Source organism: Mastomys coucha, unplaced genomic scaffold (assembly GCF_008632895.1).
Source record: "Mastomys coucha isolate ucsf_1 unplaced genomic scaffold, UCSF_Mcou_1 pScaffold8, whole genome shotgun sequence".
Taxonomy (NCBI): Eukaryota; Metazoa; Chordata; class Mammalia; order Rodentia; family Muridae; genus Mastomys; species Mastomys coucha.
In genome coordinates, this window is record NW_022196914.1 from 79984905 (window position 1) to 80007661 (window position 22757).

General features: G+C 44.0%; 1 protein-coding gene across 1 annotated transcript in view; it reads right to left on the minus strand.

Annotated features, from left to right (window-relative positions):
• Nucleotides 1–4197: 4197 nt before the first annotated feature.
• The window catches only part of Nim1k (NIM1 serine/threonine protein kinase), a 51581-nt gene continuing 33021 nt past the window's right edge, over nt 4198–22757 (minus strand). The window contains exons 3-5 of the mRNA XM_031359978.1: nt 18661–19625; nt 6911–7179; nt 4198–5074 (exon numbers count right to left, since the gene is read on the minus strand). Of these exons, the coding sequence (XP_031215838.1) occupies nt 4325–5074; nt 6911–7179; nt 18661–18952 (1311 nt within the window). The 5' untranslated portion in view covers nt 18953–19625 and the 3' untranslated portion in view covers nt 4198–4324. The remainder of the gene's footprint in view (nt 5075–6910; nt 7180–18660; nt 19626–22757) is intronic.

A 22757-nucleotide genomic window follows, 5' to 3' on the forward strand; every position in this document is an offset into this window, starting at 1 on the left:
TTTCAGCTATGTGAGTGTTCTTTTCTGAGCAAACAGTTTGTTCATGGAGTTAGCAAATGTGAGCTATCTTCTATGTGAGTCTTCAGTTCATTACTCATTTGCTTAGTCTTCAAACATTTCCAAACCCAGTGCAAGCAGCACACTCTCCTTATACCAGAAATAAAGTGTATTGCATATGGTCTTGTTACCCTGTTACAAGTCTATAGATTGAGAAACAACAGCAGAGTATTCTCTCATATAGCACAGCTCATGTTATCATTTGGGTCTAGATTCCATTTGTTTTATTGTCTGGGCCAGTGGCCTATCAGACAGTGTTAATCTAATTTTCTCTGGGGTCCTAAGAACTGCACCTTTCCAGGGTCCTGTGGGGAATCTGCTCTGTTGTCTTTTATTCCACACTAAATATGGAAACAGTTACTTGTGATCTTCCTTTGACACAATTGAAAGTTCATCTTTTGTCTGCTACTTGGAGTCTCCTGAAAACATTGAACCAGTAGTAGTTGGTAAAGCAAAGGTTGTGGCAGGCTCATTTTAAATTACAAGATTATTGTTTTCTTTGAGATAATCTCATTGTAAACTAGCCTAAATGACTACTGATTCCCCTTCCCTCACCTCAGTGCTGGGAACACAGGCATGCTCTACCATGCCCAAGGCAGAAATCACTTGATCTTAATGTCAAATGAGTTCCTTCAAACTTTTGAAGAGCTGTTCTTAGGTTAAAGGTTCCTCTTTGGTTTTTGTTTTGTTTTGTCCTTAACTGATTATAGGGAGAAATAGCCAACCTGAGATTCGTAGTGTAAATTTTATGTCTGTTGGGGCAGTAATTTGATATAGAGTATTATAAATAAAATTGTTTTGTTCCTCTGAAGCAGAACACTATTTCAGTTATCAGGAACAAGCTCTTTCCAGCAGTGTTGCCATGTGAATTCCTGTGGCATCTTGTCCCCACATGCTTTTCTGTGAGAAGTGAGACGGTGGCTAAGATCCCTCAGGCAAAGGGACTGTTGCAACCCTGAGAACATTTGTTGATGTTGGCACTCAAGGTTATGAAAACATGTGACACATAGGATCAACATCACTACTAAGACTTGTCATCTGTAGATATAAGAGGAAGACAGCGTGGGGTTCTGTGGTTACCTGAACAAGATGGGGGGCCCAAGATAAAGACTGAGTCTGGTCAGCTTTTACTAGCTACTTGTGAAACCTGGGTAGCCCCAAGTCAGTCAACCACCAATTAACAGCATCCTGAAAGTCAGAGAGTCTTTAAAACAAGCTGACAGTGAAACCTCATCTCTTGCTCCAGAGGGGAGCTGCATTGAAGCCCAAGGTTTTACCTGGAGGTTAGAGAATGAGTTCTCACCAGTCTATGAAAGTTGGGGCTTGATCAGAAGAAAGACGGTCAGACCTTCAAGTGAAGTTAGCACAGTAGGCAAGGGTAGAAAGGTTGCAAAACAGGTTTCCTCTGGTGAGGACAGCTTCTTGTCAGGAAGCTGCCAGGGCATCTAAGACATGCCAGTGTAATTTGGCCACCAGGTCCTGCCCTGATGTTTCCACTGTTCTCCAAACCAGGAGCCAAAGTGAAGTCTCAACACAGCTCAAGTGGAGACACACACGCCCCTGTCTGTGGAAATTGTAGACACTGAAGGGTGTTGGAGAAGCTTGCTAATAAACCAGTCAATCTGGACAAATGTGCAAGTAGATCTTAACTGTGTCAGAAAAGGTGGAGGGGAGACTGTAAGACTGGCTGTGGGAGAGTTTATCATGAGAACATTTACCTATCACCTTGACGGGGCATCTAAGCAGATCTTGGGATACTGCTAGGTGGCTATACCATTTAGACTGCAGCTGTGACAAACATTAATTACATGAGGTGGCCCTGGTAGAACCACCCTAGCACAAAATTGAAATGCTTAGAAACTCCAGGAGCTATAAATGTTCGGATTCATTACACTAAGACTGAACAGACATCCCAAGGATTGTGCCTTCATTCACTAAGGCCATCCACAATGCACTGGGTGACAAGCAAACAGAACCACCATGCTGTGAACTGAGTCTTACCAGAGCATTAGCATCATCGGCTCGAATTAGCACAATAGCAATTCATCCTCATTGGAATTGACACCTGCTCAGGCTATGCCTGTGCATTTCTTGCTCACAGTGTGTCCTCCCAACAGTTAACCTAGAAGAATACTTGATTCTTTGTCATTGTATCTCATAACACTGTGTTGGAATCCCCTTGCATTAATTAGTATAGACTTAGATGCTGCAAGCAACTAGTACAGATAGAACATGAATGGCCTAAGGCACCAGATGTATCAGTAACCTGCACTTTGTAGCTGGTTGGTGTGCTGTTCTCCAGCAATCAGCATGCATGCTTTAACAGTGGCTTACATGACTCTTGGTGTTTAAGTTCACAGGTGTGGGAACCGGAGGCTGAAAGCAAGATAGACCCATTGCACAATCAGTCACTTGAAGGTTTTGTAATTCCTTCCAACCACCTAGGCTAAAGTAAATGAGCAGTTTGGGTCCCCAGGAGTCAAGGAAGATGTTTTCACCAGGAACCCCAATAAGAATTCTTGTGGGGCTGGTGAGATGGCTCAGTGGGTAAGAGCACTGGCTGCTCTTCTGAAGGTCGTGAGTTCAAATCCCAGCAACCACATGGTGGCTCACAACCACTCATAATGAAATCTGATACCCTCTTCTGTGTACTGATTTATAATAATAAATAAATCTTTAAAAAAAAAAAGAATTCTTGTTAGGTAACACACTCTCTCAAAACACACACACACACACACACACACACACAAGAACTCTTGTTAATCTGACTAGCATGGCTCTGGAGGCTGCCTATGCCGGTGGGCAAACAGGGTAGGAATGAAGATACAGCAGGTACTGATGAAGACAATTGACCCTAAGTGTAATAAGGAGCTAAAAAAAAGGTCTCAGGAACCCAAGAGATGCTGGTGTGTTACTCTTGGAACCTGTGATGATAGTGAGCAGGCAGTGACAGCAATTACAGTCTACCAAGGATAAGGCAATTGAGGACTAGGATCCTTTCATGACGTCAATTTGGGTCATATCACTCAGTGGAGACCAGTTGAAATGCTGGTCTAAGGTAAGGAAAAGTTAGGTTAGCTGATGGAAGGAGGTCCAGGTACAGCCTCCAGACTGGCTGCAGTCATGACTGTATCACAGAGAGCCTCAAAGTCTGATCCCTAACTAACAGCATCAGCAGCATCTGGAAAATTGTTTAAACTGTACCTGCTCTTGCCCACCCAAGGATTCACTGAATCTAAAAACCTATAGGTGGAACCCTATAGGAACCCCCTGGTCTGGTAAAACAAATGTAATCCTGGTGGCTAGAACTTGACAGTTATTGTTTACAGCTCTGATAACCTGCTGTGCTGAGTCCTTCCAGGTCTCAACCCACTCCAAGAAGTATACTTAACAGAGGGGTTTACATGGAGCAGGGGGTCCGGATAGACTGTTAGCTTCTGTGCACCACTTGGGGTCCTCCCTGCCATATTGCTTCCTCCACTCACTGATGCTGTAACTATTTCCATGCAAGCTTGAATGGCCCGTGCAAGGTCCTATTCGGCAGTACACGATCTTGAGCCAGTGACCTTTTCCTTCTCGCTCTAAGACTTTTTTGATAGAAAGCCCTGAGAAATACAGAGAAACTACTTGGTACTCACTCAGCAGCGGGCAGGTGACAGAGGTTCTGTCGTGGGATCACTTCCCAAATACACTACGTGAACGCCTTTGTCGTTGGCACTCTTTGGAGGAATCTAATTTATAACCCTGGCTGTTGGGCACAATACTTACCTTCTTCAGCTCACTATTGCTACTCCTTCATCCCTCCCAGCCTACTCTTATCCTCTCAAAGGGGCCTTCTTTAACGATCTAATCCAAAAGTAGCAAGCCATATAATCTGTGGGGAAGTCAGCATGGTGTACCCGACTATTTGACATCTTCCTTTTAAAAACAAAAATAGTTGCTAGCAAGTGTCCACATTGTGTATTAGGGATATTCTACACACAAGGGAAGGAGACTGGCTCAGTTGTTTCCCCAGTGCTTATACAGTGCCTGGCACACAGCCCGAAATCCATGTATTTCTCCATTAAATAAACGAAGGCTAAAGTATGACATGAAGACATAAGCCCACAAGACACAGCGGCTTTAGGCTAAGAGACTTTGTAGGGGGTGGTAGGCATATCTCAAATTTATTTAAAAATTACAAAAGTGTTTCCATTCAAATTGTGTACGAGAAAGATTAAAAGCAGAAACTGTGCTCATTGGTTAGTTCCCAGCTACCTGATATAACTTATAAAATCGAACAAAATTTAGATGTGTGTCTTATGCCTCTGTAGACACGGGACCCTTTCTTTAGGTCCCTTCCTTTAGGTTCTGGTAGTATCATTATTGGCACACTTTCCAATGCTTTTCTTTTTTGCACTCGATGTAAAATGATTCTATAAACCCCCGTGATAGAGCTTCGAGCGTCTCTCCCTTGGTTATTCCGGATATGTTCGTCTGTAATCCCCAAGTGTTCTAAAGTGCTTTTCACCTCGTTTTCTTCTTCTTTGAGGGTGCTGGTTTCTGACAAATGTTTAGGATCCAGTTGGAAAGGTTCCAAAGGGGTGGGGTATGGCACCCCTCGCATCCATTCGTTGCTCATGATGTAGTTGATCCCATACCTCTCTGTGGGCGTGGGCTGAAGGACTCCTCGGATGAGCCGGTGGCAAGGCTCTGACACATGCTGGGGTATGGTGTAGGTACCCTCAAGGATGCTCTTCTTTAGTTTGGCCACGGTTTCCGCTCGAAACGGCATCGTGCCGGTCACCATGAAGTACAAAAGGACACCCAAGGCCCAGATATCCACATAAACACCAACATAGTGTTCGTCCCGGAAGAGTTCGGGTGCAGCGTAGGGTGGAGACCCGCAGAAAGTGTTCAGCATCTCGCCTTTTTTACTTACGGTGCTGAATCCAAAATCACCCACCTTCACACAAGTGCTACTGGTATAAAAGACGTTTTCTGCTTTCAGATCTCTGTGGATAATTTGGTTTTCATGCTGTGAAGAAACATGAAAGGACAGTCACTTTTGAGGCTAAATGACAAAGTAGAAAAATGTATCTGTTTCTCTGCAAACAGAGAGGCAGAGTGATGGTGGGCAACCTCAGGAATTCAATAGAAAACAACTTAAATCATAGTAGCAAACTCTGCCATAACCTTTAACCCAGTGTGATGCTTGCATCCCCACAAATAAACCGAAGGTTTGGGTCTTCTGTGGAGTTGAAGATTGGAATTTGTGCCACACAGACTCTGGACTTCATGCCAGGAAAAAAAAGACCCAGATCTTATGCAACTGCACGATTTTGAAACACAGTCAAATAATAAACCTTGCTTTCTGAGGTCTTACCTGGTTTTTCTGAGTGTTCCTTTGACCGAGGCCAAGAACAGGAAGTCTAGGGGCCTGTTCCTATCACCCTGCTACACTCCTTTGGGTGGGCTCACACAATTTAGCAAAAAAGGAAGAGATTGAGTTTGGAAGGTCTCTTGCAACAGAATCTGCAATATGTCTCAAGTACGTGTCCCTTCCTGCCTTCAACACTCTAAATCCAGGCAATAGTCTGGGGAACTTTGACCGATTTAGTTTTAAAGGCTAGGGTAAATGTTTAATGCCATTTGTCCTAATGAACCCTTGGGGTTCAAAACACAGGTGTCATAAGCTAGTACTGGTCAAATCTACATTCAGTTCTATGAGGTGTAATGTGAATGAGACGTCTGCATGAAATGAGAAGCTGGCATTTGCTTCATAAGGCTGCTGTGGGAACTAACTGTGTAAGACACTGTGTGGGCAGTGCTCAGTGTGGTCCTTTGCACATGACTGCAGTTCAGCTTGTGTCTCTTCAGAGCCCAGAGTGCAGGGAGAAGTGGTAGGCCACGGAGCTGCTACAGACCCATAGCTGTGCTCCCTGCCGGAGTCTCTGCTGCTGCTTCTCCTTGTTATCTGGCAGTTAGACTCACAAGTCAAGTTCCTTCCATGTGCCCAGCAGTATGGCTGGCCCTAGGGAGCACACAAAAAGAACAGACCTTGGAGGTGTTAAGCAGTGTGCTTCACAAAATACAGCTTTAGATAAAGAAACAACCCAGGAACTAAAGAATGGCTTGACTGAATGTTTATATGTGGGGTAAAGAGGCAGTAAGAGCTAGAGTGGTCACTGAAGACAACAAAGTTTGGTATCAACAGGCCTGAGACCGAAGCAACTTTCAGAGAGGGAGATGGAAACTGGGCTGGCCATGAACTGTGGATAGGACTAAAGTGTAAGTCATGGGGTGAGGGATGAAGGCATCTGGTACAGGAAAGGAAGGGCCAAGGAGCAATGACAAGCCATCTAAGAGGTACGATGTGAGTCTGGAGACATGAGTGTGACCAAGAAGAGAGAAGGATGCTCAGGCTGGAAAGATGATTCAGTGGTTAAGAGCACTGACTGCTCTTCTGAAGGTCCTGAGTTCAAATCCCAGCAACCACATGGTAGCTCACAACCATCCATAATCAGATTTGACTCCCTCTTCTGGAGTGAAGACAGCTACAGTTGTTATTATTATTATTTATTATTAATATAATAAATAAATCTTTAAAGAGAGAGAGAGAGAAGGATGCTTGCTCATCTGGCTTCTGTGGGTGGCTTCTATCAACTTCTGGAGAAGCCATGGGCCTGCTGTGTGCCAAGATCCTGGATGCTGCTTTGGAGGCAAGGACCATGGTCCCTGCCAGACTTCTGGCACTCACAGCAGGGGCTGTTATTGTGGAGCCAACAGTTGACGATATGAACAGATGATGATATGAAAATGAACCAAGGCCCCCATGTTCCCGCAGCCAGGCGGAGTGGGGGCTCCTGCTTACCATGTGCTTCACGGCAGACACGATCTGGGAGAAGATGAGCTTGCTTTCTGGTTCAGAAAGCTTTCCCTCTGTGCTGATTTTCCCAAAGAGCTCCCCACCACCTGCATACTCCATCACTAGGTGGAGCTTGGACAGGGTCTCCACGACTTCGTAAAGACGGACGATGTTGGGATGGTGCAACTTCTCCATGCTGGAAATCTCTCTGGATAACAGCCTTTGAGTTTTCTGGTCTAACTTGGTTTTGTCCAGAATCTTAATGGCCACCTTTTCTGGAAAGAAAAAGGGGATAAAGGGTTTTGTTGTTGTTGATGTTGTTGTTGTTGACTTGTTTTGTTTTAGTGGGAAAGTAGGTATGAAAGCTAGAAGGGTTCTGGGTGGTCTCCTTTATTCTATTAGGCACAGAGATTCAGTGGTTCCCAAATCAATGGAAATGAAGAAAATAATCCTCAAGTCCATATCAGTATTGACACACAGGTCTGGACGCCAATTCCTGCCTTCCAAAAGGGTTTTCACTCGGAATCTTCACGGGATCAAGCTAAAACTCAGAGAGCACTCCTGGTCAGAACTGGCTTGTCTCTTTAGTGTCAATGTCTGTGGTCCCTATCCAGCTTCCACTCTAACTTCCTCCTCTAGTCTGGCATTCTTGAGACAACAAACATCTATGGGTGGGACCATTTCTTTATCCATTGTTGTCCAGATCATTCAGTCCCCAGACTTTACTCAGGTCAACCCTCATGGTCCTGCAAGGCTAGCCTTATAATTAGCCTATCCCAGGAGGCCTCCCACGGCACCCACTTGAGACCATCACAACATCCAGGCAGGCACTGGGTATTCAGAACACACATCTCAGCTCACTGGTATATACACGCTGCCTTCCCCATCATTCTCACCCTCCCTGAAGGGACTGTGTTTTATTTTACTTTATCTATATAGCTGACATATAAAGTCCAGGACACAGGCACACTCTGTCTATGTTGTGCTGGGGAAGGCTTGAAGAAATAGGCCCATCACTGTGTGGCTGGACAGAGCTTGGTATACTGTGGTGAAATCTTGATGATGATTACATCCTTTAATCCAGCCATTTCAGTTTTTGCAATTAATCTTAAAGAAACAACCTGATATATGTGTACAAGGGTACGTGTGTTACAGAGAGCAGCAAGTAGCCCAGCAAGAGACAGTTAAAGTGTGGTTCATCTTTGTTAATAATGATATACCCCCAAATGATGCCAATCTGTGTTTACATTACCTTAAATATATAGGACATAAGAAAAATAAAAGTATAAGCTTGTATAGAAAAATATGGTGAAATGTTCACTAAAATAAGTTTAGAAGAACTCTCTACTTTTTTTTTTTTTTTAAGAAAAAAAAGAAAGAAAGAAAAGGTCTCCTCAATTCCAGGATGGCCTTGAACTCACACAGTCAAAGATAACCTTGAGTTTCTTATCCTCTTACCTTCATCTCCCAAGTGCTAAGATCACAGATGTATGCTACTGAAAAGGTCAGTTCAGGACCTTTTTGAAAATTCCACCAGACCCTTCTCCTCTGGAAGGGGAAAGCTAATTAACATTCTGCAGGACGGACTGGACCTGCAGCGGGGGAGGCCTAGACCAGGTAAACACATTCCGCAGGACAGACTCTGCCACCTCATTCCCCAGAGACCAATCCATTTAAAAGTCACACTGTTCTGCCAATCACATTGTGCCTAATGGCTGCTGCTCTGAAAACCTGTATAAAGACTGACCAAACAGGCTGGGGGGTGGGAGTAGCCATCTCTCCTTTGGGTATAGGACAGCTCCAACATTAAATTCCTCTTGTTTTTTTTGCATGATTCCAGGCTTCCTGTGGTTCACTCAGGGGGTTCCTGGTAAGCTAAGGCTTGCCAGAGTCTTATACTACTAACGCCAAATTTTTGTAGGACTGGGATTTAAGATGGAATGTGTATGCTGTCTGAGCACACTGCCTACTGACTGACCTACCCTTCCAACCCCAGAAGATTTATTTTCTAATTAGGGAATAACAGATAGTTTATCTATACATTTTGCATTGATGACTGGTACTTGTAATCTTTCTACAAAATAACCATAGGATGAAAATGGTTATCATTAAAAATAAATGAATCTTGAGTTCATAATAAAACAACATTTTGTTATTGTTCAGACTTGGCCAGACTATCCAGAAAGAGGTTAGCAGACAAGTTAGAAGAGACAGTGACAGACTGGCTGTCTGACCTACTTGCAACATCCCTGCTTCGAAGAACTTTGGTCCAGTGTTATTGGCATGAAATAGATGCTGCTTACTCAAAGTATGGGTGTTATTAGTGTGTTAAAGGTCAATTCAGCTTTCTGAAATGGACAGGGGGTAGTAATGGTGTCTAATGTGTAGCTTCTTCTGTTGGAAGCAATATTGACATAAATAATTAAGTTCCCGTTCAGCTATCTCTCAGGCTATCAGTTCAGCAAATGGGCTTCCTCGCCCATCTTCTGAGCATCCTTCTTCCTTGGTCATAGCTTTTCTACTGTTCAGTGGTTAGTGTCAAGGGCCTCATGCTGTTTCCCTGCACCAAAATTTTGTACAGTCTATTGGGTGAGTTGTTAATGCAATAGCTAAACTCCCATCCTTCAGGCTCTCATTCTCTGCAGAAGATTTTGCCCCTGCGTTCTCCCCCTCCGTGTCTCAGTACTGATCTCTGTCAACCCTTTACCTCCACATGCTCTGAGTATTCAACAACACATGGTAATGGGACGTCAATCTCCTTTGATAGAAGCCCCCTATGGGAGAGCACAGATCCCATGTGATTTCACATGAGATGGCATGGGACTACTGTAGGGCAGGGCAAGTGCTGTGGGAATGAGTGTCTCTTTAGACACTGCTCCAGGTGCCTTAACTGTGTCATCTCACATTAAAGCACATGGGATCTGTGCTCTGCTTTACAACACAAATGTAGAATGAAATAAATCATTACTAAAGTCGGTGTGTTGGTGCACACCTTTAATTCCAGCATTAAGGAGGCTGAGCCAGGCAGATATCTGTGAGTTCAAGGCTAGCCTGATCTACATAGAGAGTTCCAGGATAGAAAGGACTACATAGAGAGATCCTATATCAATCAATCAATCAATAAAAGCCCTGTTATTCCAAATTGTTGCTCACTGGTAGAAATAAATGTCTGTTCCCTAAGGAATTCAGACTGCATATGTACTCATGTATGTACAGACGGTGCATGTCCAGGTCACAGGACAACCTTGGATGTGGTTTTTTGGGGTTTTTTTTGTTTTGTTTTGTTTTTTTTTTGGTTTTTTGAGACAGGGTTTCTCTGTATAGCCTTGGCTGTCCTGGAACTCACTCTGTTGACCAGGCTGGCCTCGAACACAGAAATCTGCCTGCCTCTGCCTCCCAAGTGCTGGGATTAAAGGCGTGCGCCACCACCGCCAGACACCACTGAATGTCTGATCTGGTCCTCACACTAGAAATGTAAGTATTTTATTCACTGAACTATCACACCAGCCTGGTTTTCAGTATTCTAAACCATTTTTCAACCAGACCCTTCCTCTCCATCCTCCTTGCCACTCCCTTAGTCTCAGTGAGCATCATTGTTCTCTTTTCACTGAAGTCATATCACATCAATTACTCCTTCACAGTCTTCAGTGGTTTTCTGAATCCTATATGACAAAACTCAGTCCAGCAAGAGTCTTTGTGGGCAGGCCAATACTTACATCATCATCGTCCATGTTGTTCCCTGCCACTCTGTAGGCACCTTTCCCCAGCTCTATTGAACCACCTTTACACGGCCTTCATGGTTTCTCATCTGCAGGTAATTTACAGGTCTTTCTTCCTGGAGCTTTCCCCACTGCATCCTGTGAAACAAATCTCAGGACCCACTGTAGGCCTTTCTTGATTCTACTGGGGGCCCAGTGATCCCACTCTCCTAGCCTGCCTCTGAGACAACATAGATTAACTGTTTTCAGTCAATCTCCTCTAAACAGCTGTTAGTATCCTTAAGACATGCACCATTTCTGTAGACTCCGGAACAAAGAGTACACTCTGGAGACATTTAGTATATGTTGTTTGTTTGTTTGCTTTTAATGGTAACTGGGGAGATGGTTTCAGTGGGATAAGCTGTGGACACTTGAGGACCCGAGTTTGTATTCCCAGCACCCAAGTGAAAGCTATAGCCCTCGTGGTACAGGAAGGAGAGACAGCTGGGTCCCGGTGGGCCTACTGGGAAGCCAATCTCACCACAACAGTGAGCTCCAAGTCTATTGACAGAGCAAATGACAAACAAAACTAACGTGGGCACTTATGATCAGCAATAATTGGATTCATGACTTGTAAAAGAAGGAGGAGGAGATGAAGTTAGAAAAGGGGTGGGAGGTAAGAGGAACTAGAAGGAATCAGTGTGTATTTATGGATACAATAAATACATTGTATTCATGTATGAGATTACCAAAGAATACATTTTAAAATATTCTTAAAGGTGAAGAGAAAGAAAGGAAGAGATTCCAGTGTCAACCTCTAGACCCAGCACAGAAGTACAGGTGAGCTCACCCCGCCACACACACACGACACACATACATGACACACACAAATAAACAATCACAAGAATAAATAAATAAAGATAAACAAGTAGAGTGATGAGTAAACACACTGAAGGAGAAAAAGCAAAGGCGAGGGAAAGAGGAAGGAGGAGGTCACAAAGGGCCGAGAGCAAGAAAGTCTCAGGTACCAACAGATGGGACATAAAACATTCAGAAGCTCGGGGAACCACTGCTTTTGAGAAATTTCTAATCAGCCTAAAAGGGGGCTCACGACGGCTCTGAGCTTACCATATCTCCCTCCAGATCCCAAGAGAAGCTACATTGTCAGCTATGAAAATAAACCTCCAGAAGAGAGGTCATCTTCTTTCTGGAGACCCAGAGCAGCTGGTGTCTTTGTTGTTGTTATTGTTATTCTATCCTTAGCCACTGTCCTGGGAACTTCCAGGGCATCCAAATGCTCTCTTTTCTGTTACCCAGATGGGACATGTTTCCTAGAAAACCTCATGACAATTCTGGTGAAGCTGGCTTTGTATAGGGGCCATGTCTTTGCAAACAACTATTCATTTCCCTGGCCTCTTTTGCACATGCCATCCCATAACCAGAGGTGACACTGTACCTTTGATAACAGGGTTAGGCTTTGGTGATTGGGTACAAGAAGGGCATGGAAGCCTCACAAAGCACCACCTACACAGCAGGGAATTGTTCTCTGAAACCCAGGCAGATGGGCATGAAGTTAACCTTATAATTTATCAGGCAGGAAGTCATGCAATTCATATAAACACTGATCATCACTTTTTTCTAAACTAACGGTCTGTCTACCAAATGTCTACACCATCGCCTTACTCCCGCCTTGTGGGTTTCTCACAGTTTAGTTGGTTATTCTATATGTGGTAGATACACTTACCAGCATGGTACCTTCTTTATTCTCCTTAGAGATACTTCGACCTTTAGTTCTGCTGGGAAAAGAGTGGGAATATGGCCCTAAGGACTGTAACAGCCTTCGCTCCAAGGTAGCCATCACAGCTGGCCAGAGCAAACATATTTTCTTTTCAGAATTGGAACTGAAATAGACTGGGACTAGTGGAAGGTGGCGGGCAGGCAATAGAGGAGAGGTTATAGAACTTGAGCTAGCAACCACAATTCTTGGCCAAGATGTACCACAGATAATAAACACTAAGTGTCATTCTGCTCAAAGATGTAGAGAGATATTTATCATGATGACAAATACCATGATAATAATGATAAAATGTTATCATGAGAAGCCATGAAATTCCAGGAAGACTTCAAATCCCGTGACAAGACCGAGACTCTCTTGCAGGTCCTCACACCTCTTTCCATCTGGGTGAGTTTGAACAGACCTATGTTCCTGGAACTGATAAATGACTCAGGTCTGAAGAATCTACACTGCTCTGAAACAAGTCTTATGTGCTCCGTCTAGTGTATGGTATGTAGCATATTTGTTCTGATTAGGTTTTTGTTAACTTTACACAGGCTAGGATCATCTGAGAAGACAGAACATCAATCGAGATCAGCTGTGAAAATGCCCCCATCAGACTGGCCTATGGGCAAGCATTTTCTTATTAATGATAGATGTTGGAAGACCCAAGCCACTGTGCACATACTGTGGGTGGGGCCACGCTTGGGCAGATGGTCCTGGGTTATATAAGAAAGCAGACTGGGGGCTGGCGAGATGGCTCAGTGGGTAAGAGCACTGACTGCTCTTCCGAAGGTCCTGAGTTCGGATCCCAGCAACCACATGGTGGCTCACAACCACCCGTAATGAGATCTGACACCCTCTTCTGGTGCGTCTGAAGACAGCTCCAGTGAATTAAGCTGGAGTGAGCGGGGCAGAAGCGAGTGGCCATCTATACAGCTACAGTGTACTCATACACATAAAATAAATAAAATAAATCTACAAAAAAAGGAAAGCAAACTAAGCAAGCCATGGAGAGCAAGCCAGTAAGCAGCACCTTCTGTGGCCTCCGCTTCAGATTCCTGCCTTGAATTCCTGCCTTTGGCTTCTATCGGTGATGGGCTTTGATTGGGATGTATAAACCAAACAAAACTTTTCTCCCCAAGTTGCTTTATCACAACAATAGAAAGCAGACTATACTAGTATTGCATACTTTTAAATCTTCTCCACACAACAGTCTTATGCAACTACTCCAAGCTAATCCTCGTCTCACTTTACACATGGGAAAACACACAGAATGGAGACAGAGCTTTTTTTTGTAGCCACACAGATAGGAAAACAAAGAATCACGATTCCATACAAATCTGACTAACTCCGAAGTCTGTGCGTCCCTCAGGACTGTCCTGCCTTTTCCCATGTGAGTCATGATAAGTCATATCTCCTGGACATTGTCTGAGGGGAGAAGGACAGACAGGAAGTCAGCTGTAAGAAGACTCCATGCTGCTTTTGTGAGATTTGATTACTGTTACAGTTTGGCTATGACATATCCCCCAAGGTCCATGTGCTAGATAGAGACTTGGTCCTTGGGCCATGATGCTTCTGGGAGATGACAGAAGCTTAAGAGGTGGGACCTATTGGGATGATGTCAGGCACTGAGAATGTCCTCTTGAAGGGGACACTGGGACCCTGGTCTCTCCGCATGTCTTCCTTTTTGCTTCCAGGCTGCATGGACCATAGAACTAAAGGATCAAGTAAGCATGGACAGAAACTTCTTAAAGTGTAAACAAAATAAACCTTTCTGCCTCAAAGCTTTATTATCTCTCGCATTCTGTCACAGTACCGCAAAGCTGACTAACACAGTTACATATTCATATTATTCCTGGTTGTTTCCGGTTTCTTTGACAAAATCACTGCTTGGGAGTATTGCTTGGGAGAGTGTCCAGAATCTAAAAGCATCATCAGTAGCAGCTAACTTTGGCTAGCTTGTTGGAGGCATGGTAGGAGAGACATGTCTCTTCAACATGATCCCAGAATTCCAAGGAAACCTTGTGAAGTAAGATGGAAACCCAGTTGCACACCCAGCTTTGTTGTAATGAGGGAGCAGCCAGTTCTGGACTTTTGTTTCCTCATCTATAAGATAGAAGAGACGGGATAACATCATGGTTTCCTAATGTAAAGCCCTTAAGATTCACCAGGCACGCCAGTCAGTGGTGGCACACGCCTTTAATCCTAGCACTTGGGAGGCAGAGGCAGGTGAATTTCTGAGTTCGAGGCCAGCCTGGTCTACAGAGTGACTTCCAGGAAAGCCAGGGCTACACAGAGAAACCCTGTCTCGAAAAAACAAAAAACAAAAAACAAAACAAAAAAAAGATTCACCAGGCACAAAATAATTGCCATGCACAGGCAGCCTTAAGTAGCCTTCAACCACATAAAATGTTATTACAGAATAAAAACGTTATTCTAGCCAATTCTCCTATTCAATGCAAAAAGAAAGTTGTGTATTGGGTTGTTTTGCTCAATTACTTTTGATTAGCTTATAATCACTTCTTAAAACCTTAAAATCTGTTTGAGTTTATTTTACCATTATATTATTACATCCAAATTTTTACCATTACCTTCCAAGCAACTGATGTTTTTTCCCATTATTGTAACATTAATTTTCTTTTAAAATAAATTGATTTAAATACAAAATAAATTTGTGGGATTTTTTTGAGAGCCACTGTTTATTGAGTAGTTACTATAGACTCTTAAGCTTCACACGTTATCTAACAAATTTAAGAATCATGGTCTGAAATTTATTAACAATACAGCTGAAAACAAAGTAGTTTACATCAAGTCAGATGCCTGCTTGAGTTTGTAAAACAAATCTTTCCAACCCTCAAGTCAAAGCTCTGCCTACAATGTGTACTCGCTCTCCCCCACTCCCATTTCCTCTGCGAAGTTCTAACACCTGAGCTACACTCACCTGCAAGCACGCAGAGCCGGTCACATGGTCACATCAGGGAACTAGCTCAGCCTCCTGCCATTTGCAGGCTTCTGTAGCATGGCTGTGACCTGTGACTTTCTCTCCAGGTGTGGCTTTATCCAAGGTCTCCTCGACTCTCCTTAACCATGATATCTGTCTCACCTTCTGGCCCCTCACCTCCTTGTCTTTTCTTTCATTGAGAAGTCACACCCATCTGGGTTAGATTCGAGTTACTAGTCTAGATGTAGTCTTAAAGCTGGGCTGTGGCGCACACCTTTCATCTCAGTGCTTTGGAGGCAGAGGCAGGTGGACCTCTGAGTTGGACCAAAAAGCACCAAAACCAAGTCTAGATATAGTTTTATGAATAAGGCTTTAAAATCTGTCCCTGAAGTTTGACACTGTGTATTGAAACTCTCCATTGTGTGTCTTCTGAACAACAGAACCAATGCTTAGGAATACATGCAGAGACAGTGTTGAATATTCCTAACCCAAAAAATGACAAGCACCAGAGGTGATAAATATGCACCATGCCCCTGTATGATCATTGCATAATATATGTGTATGTATGTGTGTGTGTGTGTGTGTGTCTATGTGTGTCTGTGTTATTCTGTATTCCAAAAGTATGTAGACTTATTGTATAACAAAGTTAAAATGTATTTTGGTTGTGAGCCATTTCTCCAGCTCTAAAACGTTTTTTTGTTTTTTGTTTTTGTTTTTTTGGTTTTTTTAGGTTTTTCGAGACAGGGTTTCTCTGTGTAGCCCTGGCTGTCCTGGAACTCACTCTGTAGACCAGGCTGGCTTCGAACTCAGAAATCCACCTGCCTCTGCTTCCCAAGTACTGAGATTAAAGGCATGCGCCACCACCGCCCAGCCCTAAAATGTATTTTGAAAGGAAAAGGGCCAGAGAGCTGGCTTGGATCACTGGTTGCTCTTCCAGAGGTCCTAGGTTTGTTTCCCAGCACCCTCATGGCAGCTATCAACCATCTGTAACTCCAGTTCCAAGAGAACCTCTTCTGGCCACTGTGACGATCAGGCATGCATGCAGTGCACTGACATACATGTAAGTAAAAACTGGTACACATAAAATAAAATAAAAATAAATAATTCTTTTTTTTTCAAAACAGGGTTTCTCTGTGTAGTCTTGGCTGACCTGAAACTCACTCTGTAGACCAGGCTTGTCTCAAACTCAGAGATCTTGCCTGCCTTTGCCTCCCCATTGCTGGGATTAAATGAATATGCCACCACTCCTGTCTAAAAATAAATCTTTTGGGCTGGAGTGAATGCTCTTGCACTGACTGCTCTTCCAAAGGTCCTGAGTTCAAATCCCAGCAACCGCATGGTGGCTCACAAACATCTGTAATGAGATCTGGTGCTCTCTTATGGGGTGTCTGAAGACAGCTTCAGTGTACTTACATATAATAAATAAATAAATCTTTAAAAAAAATAAATCTTGCCGGGCAGTGGTGGTGCACACCTTTAATCCCAGCACTTGGGAGGCAGAAGCAGGCAGATTTCTGAGTTCGAGGCCAGCCTTGTCTACAGAGTGAGTTCCAGGACAGCCAGGGCTATACAGAAAAACCCTGTCTCGAAAAAACAAAAAAACAAAAAAACAAAACAAAACCAAAAATCTTTTAAAAAATTAAATTAAGGTTGGGCAATGGTGGCACATGCCTTTAATCCCAGCACTTGGGAGGCAGAGGCAGGCGTATTTCTGAGGCCAGCCTGATCTACAGAGTGAGTTCCAGGACAGCCAGGGCTATACAGAGAAACCCTGTCTCAAAAACAAAACAAAACAAAACAAAACAAAACCCTAAAATAAGAAAAACTCATGGTGTTCACAGAGAAAATGAATATATTTAAAACCAGTGCAGGGCTGAGGCGTAGCTCAATGGTAGAGTGTTCCCTGGGTTTGGTTCTCAGCACCACACGCACACACATACAAACCACTCTGTACATAGGAGTTTATATACATGAACTGCTGAAAATTAGATTTGGTGTCACAGGCCTGTAATCCCATGTGCTTAGGAGACTGGGGCCAGAGAATAAAGAGTTCATGGTATGTCTGGGCTACAGAATGAGTTCAATACTGGCCTTAGCAACTTAGGGAGACCCTGATTCAAAAGAAGCAAATGATGAAACTAGCATCCCAAACAAGTTCAGGAATGAGGATTCTCTGGAGCGTCCCACCTAGCAGCAGAGTTGGCAATGCCAGTCCGTAGGGAGCGCAGGTAAACTGATCTTGGTTTATATGAGGGACCAAATTCTGCTGAAAAGGAGTCTGCAATTTATCTTTGATTGCATAAAGGCAAGATAGGTGTGCCTGAAAAGTCTCGTCAGTAACTAGTATTGATTGATCATCTACTCATTCCTTCTGACAGCCAGTGAGGCAAGCAAACTGTGAAACTGGGAGAGGTACTTTAATTTACAGAGATGACAAAGGTAGCTGAGATGCGGAAGTGTGAACCCAGACACCCAGGAGGCTTCCAAGTGGGGTGGAAGATTTGATGCTCCAATGACTTCTGAGTGTATGTACCAAGGTACATGTGTATTGGGGGTGTGCACACGCATGATGCTTTTTATTTGGCTGTGCTGGGGGAATCGAAATCAGGACCTTGCATATACTGGACGAATCCCATACCACTGTTATTTAGACCTGGAACTTTTTCTGTCCAGGTAAAACAGATGAAAAGATCATGGGACTGGGACGGGGCTAAGTAGAAAGCAAAAGTTATCTCTGATAGAAGAGATAACTTGGGGCGTGGTAACAGGGTAGGTCATGGAGACAACATCAGGAAGGGTCTCTCTGGAGAGGGAAATGCCCACGAGCTTCAGAGGGTGGTTTCAGCATGCTGACTGCCCAGCGTTTTTCTCCCTTAAGGCAATTCCTAGCTTTAACTAAGCTAGGCTAACTCTGGGAAGGGCCCAGTTAGGGTAGGCTAGCAAAAGCACCCTGTGCTCTCCACACCCTTCCTCCCTTAGGCCAAGGTGACGAGCACTATTGATCCAGAGTCCTAGGGCGACCAGTAGCTGCCAAGTGTGAAGTGAAGATTCAAGTGTCATTGAGAACATCTACAAAGAAGACTAAAGCAAAAGAGGGCCTGAGAGCAAGTCCTCCATTTCCCAAAGGAACGGGAGTAGTCTGTCTGGTTGGTTAGAGAAGACCTTGGAACCTATCATTTAAAGACCTAGTGGTCTAGGTCTTCTGTAACATTCCAGGCCATTGTTTATGACACACCAGTACAAACTGAAGCTACGAACATGAACTTAAGTAGCCTTCTAGCCCCACCCTCAATTAGGCCCCAGATACCTCACAGGTAATCTTTAGGAAGTTCGATCCTACCTTTGGTTAAGGAGTGAATCCCCAGCTTGACCTGGGAAAAGTTTCCGCTTCCGATCTCCCCTCGAATTCGATAGAAGCCTATTCGTTTCCCCAGCGTGATCTCCCTCACCACCTTCTCATCTTGGCACATGTCCTGGGTCAGTTTCTCGAAGGGTGTCAGCTGACGAGGCTGGTCCTCCTCGTCGTCCTTGCCGCCCTCGGTCTGACAGCTGCTTTCCACGCTGTCCCTCCGCTCCCACCTGTCACAATGTGTGTTCACCAGGCCGCCTCCATTCACAAACACTGCAGTCATCTTCTATGCAGGCTCATGGCTCCATCTCAGCCCAGAGCCACTGTCAGGGCAGATTGCAGGACAGGCGCAGATGGCAAGTGAAGAAAGCTTGAGTTGAGGCCTCCTGAAGCACAGCGTCCATGAGAGCGAGGAGAGCTGAGCAAAAAGTCCTTGTGGAGACCCAGGGACCAGAGAGATGTTACACAGCCCAGCAGGAGCTCACTCCAGGCCCCTCCCGCCTTCCCTCACCTCGGATTTCCAAGCTCTAGCTGTACAACCAGAGGCACATTCAGTTACCATAACTCCTCCCGAGGTGGAACCTGATGCTCTGTGGTAGATGGCTGAGACTGGGGGACAAAGGCTTCACTCTGTTAATTCCCTGTGTAACCAGGCAGTCTTGCGCTCCCAAGTGTAAAAGCCCCTTGACAGCCCCCGAGTCCCTGCAGCGGGGGCTCATCGCTGACCTTCATTTCGTTTTTGTTTTTTTTTCTCTCTTGCTGTCAAATCGCAAGACCCCAGGGACTTAAGAATCTGAACTCCAGAAAAGGAAGAGTCTTGTAAATCAGTCTTTGGTTAACACAGGCAGCCAGAGAAGGATTAAGTCTCCACAATGTCACTTTAGCCGGCCTTTATTTAGATGAGCCCTCTTCTAAGCCCTGAGCTGTCCTGAAAGTTTGGCAGATGACAGCTCATCCTAAGGACAGAGAGTAGAATAATTATTAGTCCATTCTAAGGTAGTGCAGAGGAGAATGTGACACTGTTTTGGGAACATTTTCATAAAGGCACTCTACAAATGTCATATTAATAGTCGATGCTAAATTACACATTGTTGAACAAAAAGAAAAGTCAACATGTATCCATGCCTACAATACATGTTTTAGGAATGCCTTTATAGGTCCATGCACCCTTCAAGCAAGGCAATTGTATTACTTGAAGTTTAGGAAAATATTTGTATTGTATTAGCTTAGTTCAAACATATATATTTTTTTTAAAAAAGATGCAACAGCGTTAATGACAAAGGTTATTGATTTTCAAACTGCCTTACATTTTTTGTGAACGTGTTTTATCTCCTTTAATGCCTTCATGTTCCAGGACAGCTTCTCCTTCACTACTTGCTTTCATTGTTTCTGTCTCTCAGAGGACAAAGACAACCTTTCCGCTATGCATATTTTTTTCTTTATATTTCTGACTGCGCCGTCAGCCTCCAGGCCTAGCCCTTTATTGAGAGACAGAGGCCCATGGGCTACAAGCGTGTGCAGTGGTGGTGCTCAGTGGTGTGGACACTCCAGACTGCACTCTCTGTTCTGTTAATTGTCCTAGGTTCATGGAGTCCTTTGAGACGTTAACAAAACACCACTAAGTGCCTTCTCTCCCAATCCCCTTGGTGGCTATTTGAATATTTTACAAAATGTCACTTCTCCATGAGGGTAGAAAGCATATTCTGTCCCCACTTACCCTCCCGCAGCATGGAATGCTGGCTCTGTGTGTTTAACATACACTAAATGTATATTGAACTTGATTTTTGAACTTGAGCATTTTTCAAACTAAAAATTTGGCAAACAAACAACCAACCCAAAAAGCCATTCTAACAGATTGCCTTGGAAATACAGATTTCCAGTATGTTTGAAAACATCATATTCTTGTTATGAATAGGACTGCCTTATGGTGGTTATAGGTTAAGTATGCAGTTGCTATTGGAAACGTTAGGAAGCTTGAGCCCAGTACTTCTCCTCTTTTTTGGATACAAGGACATGAAGGTGTAAGAACCTAGGGCTAGAAGGGGCCACAGAGCAGTAACTGACCCAGCTCTAAGTGATTCCGTTGTTTAAAAAAAAAAAAAAAAATGTTAAGGCAGAAGTTCTTTTATTGGATTAGGGAAATTTAAGACATTAATTAGTAATTGTCCTGGGCTTACAGGCTCCTTTGAGAGGATAACAGTCTATGACCACGAGAAAGGACAGCCACACGATTTGCATCCAGTGTTAGAGAGTTCACAGACACTCTGAAACCTATCTCCATATGTCTGGCTAAGCAAAGGTCAAGTGACACTAGGCACTATTGGATTTGCAAAATGGAGCTCAGGGGAGACAGGAGTAATGTTAACCATATTCTGAGAGAAACTTTAGCTTAACCTATGCAAAAGAGAGGCTAGCTGGGGTGTGGTGAGTCACTTACAGTGCGCCAGGCAGGCACGTGAAGAACCTCTCCTGGGCCCTCCTAGGCTGCCTCCTCATGCAGCCGCCCTTGTCAGTGGCCTATTTTACCAGCACTAAATACATAAAGAAGGTGTACTGTGTTCCGTCTGCGCCCCCAGGTTCTTCATTCACAGTGCCTGGCGCTCATCTCATAAGTTTGTTGAAGAAGAAATGAACTATGCACCAAGTTATCCCATGTTAGACTTTGGTATGATTTAGCAGAGGTAAATTAAATTAAATTAAATTGTTATTTATACACTCATAACACTAGCCCAACATTTACTTTTAATTATGTCAGAACACTTACTCCAGCACATTCTTTCCAAAGCCCGGGCTATGCTCTGCCACCTGTTAGGACTCTTGACCCCACCCTCCGGTGTAACTGAAAATCTCAGCTGCAATTCCATCACCCAATCGGGAAGTGTTGCAGGGCTCCTTATAAATGCATCGTCTTGTCCTTGTTCATTCCAAGAGTTCCACTCTCTCCAAGCCCACAGGACTTCAGCCCCCTGCTTCCCTTGGCTCCTACACAATTCATTGCTGGCCACACCATTACTCATTCTCTGCTTTCCTGGTTCGACAAAGCTCTCAATTTGGGATCTGTACCTTGAGCTCCACTCAGTGTTGTGACTGTCACTAACCTAATGAACTTTTGGCGCCCCCTAGGAACAGCACTCCACATGGAGGAGAGCTCAGCTATGATTGCTGAGGGTGGTCAAGCTGTATAGTAGGTTACCCTCAAGTTAGATTTCTTGTGATGTGGTCTTAAACAGATTCTCTTAACAGCTGGGAAGCAGTTACTCTTCTGCTTAAATTAGATAAAGAAGCTTTTACAAATTTACAAGAATGAGGTTTGTATTGAAGATGAATTGAAACTTGTTGATAATGCTAATAATCCAATTAGGGAGGAAAATGAACTTTTTGCTATTTCAAAATGAATCATGTAAGTAAATATAAACAGGAGCATAAAACACGGGGTGTATACCTCAATGGTTAGGGAAGGTGACAAAGTCAAAAATCATGGCAACTACTTGAGTGTGAAAGAGGGCGAGAAGCAAGCCTTTGTTTCTCCACAGCTAGGCTGGAATGCCTCTGCTTTCCCGTGGAGCTGAGGAAGAACCCTGGGCCCGGAAGAGAACGTTAGGTAATCCTGTTCCTTCATCTTCCTGCACTTGCAGTTTCTGGACAGAAGGGGACCAGCCATTTAAACCTCCAGGCAGGGGCTTTTCTTTGGTTAGACTAGCTTGGGAGAAAAGGGCCTCCCAAACCTACATTTGGAGATTGTACAATGCAAAAAGCTCTCTAACTGTCCACTGCACAATCCTTGGATGCCAGTGCCTCCCTCCACAGAGACAGAGACAGAGAGACAGAGACAGAGAGACAGAGACAGAAAGACACACACAGAGATGGAGAGACACAGAGAGAGAGAGGGACAAAGACAGAAAGAGTTCCCATCAACTCTTAGTTTCTTCCTACTAGAGTATGTAGCCATTCAAGGCTCACCAAAGGAAGGGCTCCAAAATGGAAGATACAGTGCCCACCCAAACCACCACAACAGCCAAAAGGAACTTGAAGGAAATAGAATAAGAACAAGGCAAAAACATCCATAAAGCCAAACTAACACACACACA